The sequence below is a fragment of the Habropoda laboriosa genome, unplaced genomic scaffold (assembly GCF_001263275.1).
Source record: "Habropoda laboriosa isolate 0110345459 unplaced genomic scaffold, ASM126327v1 scaffold64, whole genome shotgun sequence".
Taxonomy (NCBI): Eukaryota; Metazoa; Arthropoda; class Insecta; order Hymenoptera; family Apidae; genus Habropoda; species Habropoda laboriosa.
The window spans coordinates 1-10701 of record NW_017100183.1 but is presented as its reverse complement, the minus strand read 5'-3'; the positions used below and the strand labels follow the sequence as shown (position 1 = coordinate 10701).

General features: G+C 40.8%; 4 protein-coding genes across 9 annotated transcripts; 2 read left to right on the top strand and 2 right to left on the bottom strand.

Moving 5' to 3' along the window:
- The first annotated feature begins 504 nt into the window (after positions 1-504).
- LOC108579284 (BRISC and BRCA1-A complex member 1-like) lies at positions 505-2102 on the top strand. Its single transcript, XM_017942793.1, has 2 exons — positions 505-520; positions 591-2102. Exon 2 carries the CDS (start codon positions 660-662, stop codon positions 1482-1484), a length of 825 nt encoding a protein of 274 aa, XP_017798282.1. The 5' UTR covers positions 505-520; positions 591-659; the 3' UTR covers positions 1485-2102.
- A 139-nt stretch (positions 2103-2241) lies between these two features.
- Positions 2242-5683, bottom strand: LOC108579113 (laccase-1-like). The gene is made up of 11 exons (XM_017942564.1): positions 5579-5683; positions 5143-5435; positions 4610-4820; positions 4267-4529; positions 4028-4151; positions 3722-3948; positions 3396-3582; positions 3086-3298; positions 2805-3023; positions 2364-2740; positions 2242-2298 (listed from the first exon to the last, which is right to left on the bottom strand). The coding sequence occupies exons 1-11, from the start codon at positions 5640-5642 to the stop codon at positions 2242-2244; spliced, it is 2235 nt and encodes a 744-aa protein (XP_017798053.1). The 5' UTR covers positions 5643-5683.
- A 246-nt stretch (positions 5684-5929) lies between these two features.
- LOC108579278 (SAC3 domain-containing protein 1) lies at positions 5930-8282 on the top strand. Of its 4 annotated transcripts, none has more exons than XM_017942782.1 (6): positions 5930-6199; positions 6892-7098; positions 7161-7322; positions 7399-7644; positions 7737-7877; positions 7939-8282. In XM_017942782.1, exons 1-6 carry the CDS (start codon positions 6066-6068, stop codon positions 8207-8209), a joined length of 1161 nt encoding a protein of 386 aa, XP_017798271.1. In that variant the 5' UTR covers positions 5930-6065; the 3' UTR covers positions 8210-8282. The 4 variants fall into 4 exon arrangements, with proteins under 4 accessions (XP_017798271.1, XP_017798270.1, XP_017798273.1 ...); XM_017942781.1 differs by having other exon boundaries at positions 6889-7098; XM_017942784.1 differs by lacking the exon at positions 5930-6199 and adding an exon at positions 6732-6824.
- On the bottom strand, positions 8218-9307 carry LOC108579279 (mediator of RNA polymerase II transcription subunit 4). 3 transcript variants are annotated; one of them, XM_017942785.1, is made up of 4 exons: positions 9115-9307; positions 8644-9050; positions 8435-8578; positions 8218-8403 (listed from the first exon to the last, which is right to left on the bottom strand). In XM_017942785.1, the coding sequence occupies exons 1-4, from the start codon at positions 9183-9185 to the stop codon at positions 8231-8233; spliced, it is 795 nt and encodes a 264-aa protein (XP_017798274.1). In that variant the 5' UTR covers positions 9186-9307; the 3' UTR covers positions 8218-8230. The 3 variants fall into 3 exon arrangements, with proteins under 3 accessions (XP_017798274.1, XP_017798275.1, XP_017798276.1); XM_017942786.1 differs by having other exon boundaries at positions 8459-8578; XM_017942787.1 differs by having other exon boundaries at positions 8462-8578.
- Positions 9308-10701: the final 1394 nt, after the last annotated feature.

Below are 10701 nucleotides of genomic sequence, written 5' to 3'. Positions count from 1 at the left end.
CTGTCGACCGATGCAATCGAAGCAACAATACTTCCAATTGTTAATACTTCCGCGCGGGTTACTACTTGGCACTAAATAAATATCGATTTCGGTTGACCACTCTTTTGGTTAAATCGCAGGGAAACGATTTACATATATCATTGCTACGTTAGATCTTGGCGTTGCTTCGGCACTCATCGGCATCTTAGCGGCAAAGAAGAGATCAGTCGCGTTATTTGAGTATTCCAATTTCGTTTTATCTTTATTCAATCTTTCTTTAAAATTAGTATCCAGATCTGTTTCTCACGGAGATTGAAACCAGATTCGCAGATCGAACGCAAGCGCAGAGGCGGGGAACCCATCACTAGCGCGAAAATCCCTGCAACAGAGCGCATAAATCAAGGTAATTATGTTTCCTACGTGTTAATCAATGTGACAGAATTCGACGATTGTAACGTTTGAAATACATGTAATACACACAATTTTCATAGAAATTGTTGCAGATAGATTACATCGCAGATAATTTTTCCTAAACGTTAAAGTGTTGTTATAAAGAATTTACGATAAAATTATCGTTGTTATCAGCTTTTACAACAATTCGATCGTTTTAGGACACCGACAGACGCCAAAGTTTCATACAGTGGGAACGTGGAACGTTAAGCTACGTCGTCGAATAGAAAATGAGTAGCACCGATGACAGTAGTAGTACACCGTGTTCTATTCCGGATTACAAGCCGTCGGGCTCCGATGAGGATAATTCATTGGTATTGAACCTTCCAGGAATGAATTCGCCTGAAAAAATTGTATTTGTAATTGACACGGTAAGAGAGAGAAATTGTACTCCTTTTAAATTTTCAACAGGAGACAATTTTATGCCTCTGTTCATGATAAAACGGATCATAGAAAATTTTATTTGTGCAAAATCCATCATCCAACGCAGTCACGAGTACGCATTAATGACATTGAACTCTCACAGTGCTCAGTGGATTTGTGATTTCACCAATAACAACAATAGCATTGTTAATTATTTGAATTTGGTTAACGAGGATATCCTAGAAGAAGATCAAACGTCGTACGATCTAGGACAAATGTTCGATAAAATACGCGAAAAATTACCTTTACCAGCAAAGAAAGACGACACCATTATTCCAACATTTGTCGTCAGAGTAATCTTGATGTATTCACGTTCCAATAGTATACCAAAATTCCATACCGCAAAATATTCTCTGGATATTCTTACAAAGAGTCCGTACTTTTTCATAGATGCATTGTACGTGCACGAGCCCCCTTCTTCTGAAAATTTATGCGAAGAAATTTATGCAGAGATAGCAACGTTGAATACGGCAAATTTGTCATACATACTGGAAGTAGGAAGAAACGCAATAAAACTGCACGATAACATGGCTAAGTTACTAGCACATCCTCTCCAAAGGCCACCTCAAAAAGACGTATGCTACGCTATTTGTCCGATATTTGGTTTTATAGAAACCAATAATAGCGTTTAATCGCGTGTAACCTTTGCGCTTTGTAAATTGCAAAAATTAATTAACATAAGAGCAACGCAGGCAATATTTGTATTTGTACAGTGTGGTGGCGGTCGCGCCAAACGAACATCGAAAGATTTTGGCGTCGTTTTTAAAACAAACGACAATACGTCGGAAAGTTATCAGCGTGTCTCGATACCCTATAACGAAGCTAATTGCAGCAGAGGTTGGCGAAATGTGGGGAATTCAATAGCCATTGGAGGACACCTTGCTCTAACACGGGGAAGCCTCTAATAACAATTCAAACATGTGTAACAGACTCGCATGTTTATACCGAAATTTATATACACAGAGTAGAGTTGAACATGAAAATACTTTTCTCTACAGGTAAATACAATTAAAGTTGTCTCCTTACCTGTCATCGTATACACAAAAGAGATCGCAGTACGTCGAGATATACATATGTACATAATATCTATGCAAAAAATTGATTTCGGTAATCAATTTGTAAAAAGCAAAATTCATCTAATTCAACAATGCGCGTAAAATTTTGCGTAAAATTGTACAATTGTGTAGAAAATAATGTAACGATATATCAACGAACTATTCTTTCGGTTCGTGTATCATCGATTTGTAGGAACCACCATAATAAAATGTGTACCGATTATTGCGGTACAATCGTCGATTATACGTCGACTTTTTTCGATCCATTTTGTGACCTTTCGTTGCGTAATAAAACGTAACGTAACGTAGCTAACAACAAGTTTAATATTAATCTTTACACAAGTGTTAACATAATTGTCATGTTAACAATTAACATGTTATCATTTATCAACTATAACGAAAGGATTAATCAATTTTTACAAACGACTGGATTATCATCCTTCTTTTCCTCTATACGAATAATCGACGAACGATGGCAACGGAAGAGCACAAAGAAAGTAAAAACGAATACGAAGCGACTAAGGTATTCGACGAAGATGAAATTCGCAATGTCCTTAGAACTTGCGGTAACAATTTAACGAGTAGTTGTACACTGGTTTCGGTAAGTCGGTCCATCGAAACGTTCGAAATTTGATCGATCGTGTTTTCAAATACAGTGTGCGAAGATGCGCTTGCTGTATTTTCAGTGTGTCGCACGTTTTCGGGTTGCCAATTACCACACGTTGGAAAGTTACGCGGTACCGGTAACATATCCTCGTGTTCGCCAACTTTGAAGACCAACGACATTCCGACTTCCGCGTGAAATTCAATGTGACAATGAAACAACCAGTAACCTGTAAAAATACGTTTAAATAATACGGTCGTTCGATGGATAAAATTTTTTCGTAGAAAAGGCACCTGGATTGTCGGCATAAAATCGCACAACAGTGTAACCTCCGTCCGGTACCGTAACAGTGTCTTTCAGAGGAGCACGATCAAGGTTTCTACGTATTGCTCCATTTTTATCCAGTGCTTGAACTTGTTCGGTGGTGACGTTTTTCCCGACTTTTTCCATCGCGATCACGCGAAACTGATATCCATGGAGATGAAACGGGTGATTCGCGTCATAGGCGAAACCTAGAGATAATAACGTAAATAACGGAACCATGTACTTGTACGCGATACATATGTATGCAAACCTTCGTCTACCAAGACCATCTCCACCACGCTACCAAGCTTCACTCGAAGGACATGAGTGCAAGCGCAGTAGTCTTGGTCACAACCCATGACGGTACTCGCATTACAAAATTGATTCTGATCTATGAAATCTCTTTGAGATAACAGCGGAGCGGATGGTAACTTCATCGAAATGTGGTTTAATTGAGGAGTAAGCACCCGTTTGGTATTTTTTACTGGAACAAAAAGCACGAATCGAATCGAAAATGAAAAGAGAGCGACCATCACCAGAGAGAAGATAGAAGACAACAGAGTGTGTACCACAGTAAGTACCTTGGTTAAATCCGTAAAGATAACCGCGATGAAAATGAGGATTGTCCTTCTTATAAAAATCATAAGATACATAAAATTGGTAATCCGGATCCACGGTATTCGATTCGTCGTTCTCATCCATGGCTTTCAACAAAGGTATACTGAGACTTTCGTTCGTCTCCGTGCCTTCGTTTAACGCGTTTACTCGCTGAAAGAGTACGAAACAAAAGATAACGAAAACGACGGCTGCACAACGTTCTGTGTATTACTGCGCGCGCGCGCGCGCGCGCGCGCACGCCACGCACACACACACACACACACACACACACACACACACACACACACACCTGACCCAAGGAATCGTTCGACGAGAAGGCACGTTCGTACGTGACTACGCCACTCGGATCTTCTTCGAGCGCACCATCGTATCGCAATATAGCAACTTGATACGCCTTGGTGAATCTTTCGTCGCAATCCATCAACCCCCGAAATCGAATCCAATAGTTGTCCACATTTCGATTCGTTTCGACGACAAAGTCGAATCTTTCGCCAGCGTAACTCACCAAAGATTTCGCTACGATCGTACGAAAAAAAAAAAAAAAACGAAATCATTTACATACATATTGTGGCAACCTGACCATACACGTACTTACCTTCGACAGGTTCGATATCACGTCCATCCGTACTAATTATACGCATAGTATGATCGTCGATGGACAATTCGATCGGACAATTGAGAAACTCGGCGTTAACGAGCCTGAATCTGTACCTTGTATCCTGCAAAAGTATTCAAGAAATCACACACACACACATGTAGAGAAGGGTTCGTCGGTTACTCACCTCCTTGGCGGAGGATCGAAATATTAGGAATTGTTCGTTTCATTAACGTTACCCGCTTAACGATAAACGTCGCGATCGGCATTACAGCGGACGTGTCACCGTCGTAACGGCCGAAACCATTGATCAGTAGATTAGGCGGTTTGTTGTCTCCGCCTGCGTGATGATGACTTAAAAATTTATCAATTCCCAATTCGTGCGTCCAATCCGAAATCAGGATAGTATGTTCATCGATATCGTATAAATCGTAGTGCCAATTCACCTTTGGAGGCACGCGTATGATCAACGCACCGTATACTCCATCGCCTCGTTGGAAGCCTAAAAGACAAAGTTGCACCGGCCGATTTTTTCAATTCTCTCTCTCTCTCTCTCTCTCTCTCTCTCTCTCTCTGTCGCACCTAAATGAGAATGCCAGAAATGCGTGCCGGCTTCAGTGGCGGTGTAGTCATACCGAAAACTGGACCCTGGCAAAATCGGACATTGCGATACGTAAGGTACGCCGTCCATGTACGGCGTTTTAACGTGATGTTGACCATGCCAATGCATCGTGGTACTCTCGGAATGCAACAAATTGATTACATCGACGATTACCCTGTCACCTTGACACACCTACAAGTCGGTAGTAGAACTTGATTGATAAATTTATCGGTAAATCGGAACAAAACAGCCGCGGTCGGCAGATCCGTTAGTCGATATCATCGATATCACGAGAGATAGTAGTATACAGGCTTGGACGCGCGTGAATCACGCGGGGCAGAATAAAATGATTTTCACGCGAACGAGATACCGTTGTACGCGATTGCAGCAAGGCCTTGGCGTACACTTCTATGCAATCATTAGACGCTAGAAGGAAGAAGTAGTGTATCCGTATACGACAAGTCCTATCCTTATTATATTTATCATACATATATATACATATATGTGTGTATACCTCGATAGGCGGTCCAGGCATTTGCCGATTAACCACTAAAATCGATCTTTCGATACCATCTGCTGGAATACAATGTTCGCGAAAGCAGTCTGTGATGTTGAACGGGCAATCGTAGCATGCTTTACTCATTGTGTAATAGGCCTCTAACCTAAAGACATAACGACATTCCATCGGTGCTGTTTCGTCTTTGCAACTTCGTCGACAAGGATGTTTCATCCAGTTCAATTCATCCGCTACCTCGGGATCGACGTGCCGCCCGAAGTCCAAGTCATTATGCGCCGTTACGATGGTTTCTAACAATAGCAACATCATTATCATCGCCGTTGTTATTTGGACAAAAATTTGGACGTTTTTGCCTTTGAACGTCTACTATTCTGGTAATTCGTCGCGTTAGTAATTTCTAAATAGCGAAAGTGTTCTTTCCATTTCCACTCACCCGACGCGCAACAACTGTGGTGGAGCAATAAAGGAAGAAACAGAATCACTTTGCAGTATGTCATTCTGGATCTGCAAATTGACAGAGCTGTAAAATATTACATCGATCGAAATCAACGTCCACGCCACTCGACGCTTAATTAATACCGTTGTACTTGAAATTGTGTAAACATCGCGTAGACAGTGCTATCGACGATAGGCAAATAAGATGTGACATTTCACGTTATCTAATCTCTGGATATCGTGAGAAAGTTAAGTAAGTCTCGTTATCGTAATAACTTGTCAAATATCAACCACACCTTTCGTTTTCTATACATTTTTTTTATTTGCGAAAACTCACGCCAGACGGTAATTTCGAATCTTCTTCTGCTCTTTCTTCCACCTCTATCTCGTCTTCCAATCCCTTATTGCGATACGACGACGATATTAGTAATCCTCTAATTCGCGTCTGCCTCCGAGTCTTAATACACGGCTGTGTAAAATGAACGATGTTTCAAGGAAGACTGGACCAATGCGGCACTGTTCGTTTCGTTATACAGGGATTCCCTGGAGGTCACGTATACCCGCAAATAGCCAGCGGTCCTCTTAAGGTGGGATTTCCTACCTGCGACAGAGGAGACTTGTAAGTACCAGTTCTGTCGTATCCGACTAGACACACCAACGTGTGTCATGTGTATAAAAAAATAAAAAAAAAAAAAAAAAAAAAAAAACAAGATTTCAGTTAGCCATAATTATTCAACCACAAACACGGAATTTCTAATATTACGTATGTATATTTCATCACTGGCTGATTAAGCGTAGAAGTAGTCACGGATAAAAAATTCCACTTCGTTATTTCCTCACCTAATTGTTCTTCCCCTTCTTGCGTCGCAAGCTCTCTTCGTCGTAACGCGTTTTTACCACGTTCGTCAGGCGGAACGAATTTCGTAAACGTTCACCAAAACGTACGTGCTGAAAACGCTTATGTACGTACATAAGTAAAACGTTTAATGCTTTCACGGTCAAGATAAACATCGCTTTTGCACGTAATTTGCTTAGGAACAGTTTGAATTCAAATCTGCACACACACACACACACACACACATGCCGTACCACACGTGTATTATCGTCCATCGAGGATGCGTACAAACGTGCGCGTGAAATCGACACATAACCTTATCTTGGAGAAATTGTCGACTTTTGCCTGAAATGACGGAATATATACAAGGGACATGTTTGTCAATGTGTCCGGAGAAAGAACGTTGGGTGTTGGTATACAGTTTATTTGCTTTCGTTTTATTACATTTCAAATGTGCATAACGATATTTGCAGCAGAGAAAAAAATGGTTTGCTACATACGTTCGAGATCAACGAGGAGGAGGAGGAGGAGGAGGGCACGAAAGGATCGAAATTCCCAAAGGCGGATCCGACGAAAACTGTAAAATGTTTCAACCGTCCAGCAGCAGGATTAGTTACGACCGACCCGAACCAATTACGCCCTGCGCCGGTTCTACTGTCCACCGTTAGATATTTGTTTACCAAGTACGCACAAGTCGATCAACCGTTCCCTTCTTCCATCGATACACGCGTATCGTGTTTTTCAGGATAGCTACGCGAACGGACGTCGATTGGACAGTGGCGTACGATTTCATCTTCGACCGTTTGAGATGTGTAAGGCAAGACGTTGCGATTCAACGAATCGACACTCTTACGAGCATTCGTCTGTTCGAACCTATTGTTCGATTTCTCGTCTATTCCGCGCAAAGGTACAGTAGTAGTAGTAGTAGTAGACATATTAACAGAAAATAGATCAGGAGAGAGAGGAAAAAAAAACAATTGCAGATTGTGCGAACGAAATATATCGGAATTTAACGGAAAAATCAACGACCAACACCTTGCCGAATGCACGACGCACTTGCTCGTCTTATATGACGAATCAGAGAAGGAGGAGGAGGAACTCGAGCGAGCTGTGGAGAAGCTAAGGTTGAACAACAACAATCGTCAACAAATGGAAGCGTTGTATATTCTGTCAAACATGGGTAACACCGAAGCTTTAACAAGGGCATTGCAGCTTCCTCTCGATATACGGTACGAACGAAACTTACAGTACTCGTTTTAGTTATCGCTACTACTACTACTACTACTACTACTACTACTACTACTAGTTATCGTTTACCTAGGAGATCCCCGGACGTTCAACTATCGATGAAAATATCGTTGGCTTGGTATCTGAAAAATTACGCACGCGTTTGCTCTTCGATTCCACAACTTTCTCCCATACTTGTTTGCGCAGCTATGACCAATATACAAAAATTAAGAAGGTACGTCAGTCCAGATACGTGTGCCGATAACAACCACCTGATGATTATCGAAACATTCCAGGGCAGCGTTGAAAATCATGAGTTCAGGATACAACAGTAAAGTCTTAACATTCCCAGGACTTAAATTGCAAGAACTGTTATTGTACAACGAGATAGAGAGAGTTCGGGCGGACTGTACGCTGTTCGGTCTTGCATTCGTCGAGGAAAATGTTTCATTTCAAAAAGCAAATTTCAAAGACCAAGTTGAACTAGCACACCCACAAATGTATTACACACGTCACTTTTTACACGATCTTTTGCCACGCATTTTACTCGAATCGAATCGAATATAAAATAAAGAACGACAACAACGTTCACTGCGAATCACTGGAAGAACTACTCGAAGAATCCGTGGACATAACTTCGACGTCTTCTGTTTCCTGCTTATGGGTATTCATGGCGACGCTTCCTTGTCCACTCACCGACATGTGAATTTCACCGGACGGATGCCAGGCGAATTGATTAGCCTGAGACGATACAGGTGGTTCTGAAAAATAACCAGGGGATGGAGATATAACCAAGGGAAATTTCCACGAACGTACCACCAACCGGATGTCCAGTCCTGTGTAAGTCGGACGATATTCCAGGATGAGTGCCTGGCATTTGTCCGTTGAGAGGAAGATCGCTCAATCGTCCGAGATATCCTAATCTCATTTCAATATCTACAACGGGGGAAGGTTTACACGCATTGCATCGGAAAATGGAATAGAGGGTAGAACATATTTACCGGTAGGGTAAGGCCTTCTAGGGTCTCCTTGTTGCCACGTAAGGGGAGCACAGATAGCATTCGACGCGCTTATTCTATGCGCATATTTGATCAGTTCCTCCGAGGGAACAGGTCTTTTATTGGCACGAGCGATAGATTGCAACTTTTGTTTCGCTTGATAAATTGCCGTAGCTAAAATTTGTTCCGCTTCCTTCAATTGTCTCTGTAATTGTTGAATATCCTGATCTTGCCTCTCAACTTCAGCTCTCAAGGCTTCCATCTTTAAATTGATTTTCGCTTGCTCAGCTGCACGCTTCAAAGTTACTTTCAATTCGTTGTCCTTGACGATCAATAATTCTGTTAGTTGAGCGTGTTCTTCGTTGGACAATTTCAAAGGCTTTTGAGCTATCGTATTTTCTATCATTTCTCTGCAAAAACAAAACACGGTACAGATAGGAACGCGAAAAACGATATTCGTAGTTGCAGTCTTACTTGGCTACTAATTCAACGTCATCGACGAGGGATAACAGAACTTCTCTCGTGCTTTTACCCGACGATGCCATGATTTACGACCGTTAACCTCCAAAGTTTAATAGCAACGCAGCAGTTGCGACGATAATTTCCCTACGACGTCGACAAACAGATGGCGTGCAAGCCTCTTCAAAGCTTCGATCGATGCGCACAGCGAGACATTTTAAATTTCACGTAGGTGGATTTTTTTTTCTTTTTATATGCGTACGATGCTAATATACTAAATATACCAAAGTTGGAAGATAAGAACGCCGATAAATAACCGTGTCGGCAATATGAGAATATTTTTCTAAAAAATAAACCGGAAAAGGGTTGAATCACAGTTGATACGAAATAATCGGTTGATAAAGTAATCGATAATTGAATCTTACGTCGATCGAATCTTCATCGATAAGACCTCGCAAATATGCTTATAAAAGAAACTAATTCGCAACTCGGAGAGACAAACACTGGGGAATATTTTTCTAAAAAAAAAACTAATCCAATTCGGAAGGACAAACCCTAGGGAATATGTTTCTAAAAAAAAAAAACTAACACAATTCGGAAGGACAAACCCTAGGGAATATGAACGTCGGAAATATGTTAATAAAAAAAAACTAACCCGAAAATAAAAAATTGTCGGAATGTCGCTGATATGTTTAAAAAAAAATTGACCTTCCCAGAACTGACTTATCCCGAACTGACTTCAGCGTCCTTGAATGGACTGGTTGTTTCCGAAAATTCGAATCAATGTACCTATTTTTTTGAAAAAGGGAAACGAAAGCTCTTTTTTCAAAGAATTCAAACGGAATATATCGCTGATAACTCCTCGATGTATCGACGAATTTGCGAACGTCTATTCGATCGAACCCTTTCGTTTTATCCGTCACGTCTCGATCGTATTACTTGCTGCGTAACTCCCAACAGGTTACCTATCACGACGATTCGCTGAACAATTGTACGCCAAAAAGTAACACCGCGTGGAGGTGTATTTATTTTAATATATAAATTATCTGTACAGTGATTCTAATAATCCATATTAGTATGTAATTTGAACTCAAATATTTGAATTACACATCTGTCAGGGGAATTAGAGTGTACTTTTATCTAAACCAATCAATTTAACCCTCTATGGGCCCGTGTAACTTTCAAGTCACATACTAATATATCAATATTTTATTAAATAATTGAACTTTCTTCCACAAAATGGCATAAACGTCTTGTTGTACAATGTCTCCTTATTAACTTTCTTGATAACCGTTGTTACTTCAAAGTTACAATATGTATTCGTTATGATAGAATTGTCGAAACTGCTGAATTCACTGTTATTCTGCCTTTATAGGTCGACATTTGCTAATTTCACGTTACATAAATTCTTTTACAGTCAAGAGAAATATTCGGCCCATAGAGGGTTAAGTGAAATTTTGTTAGAGTAAATTTAAATTACAGATCCGGAAAAAGAACGGAAGCCCACCTCGTGCCCTCTACCTGTACCTGCGCAGACTTACGCAGAAACAATTGACATTTTAAATTGGACGTACAGATAGGGAAGAAAAGGACAATTCGTAC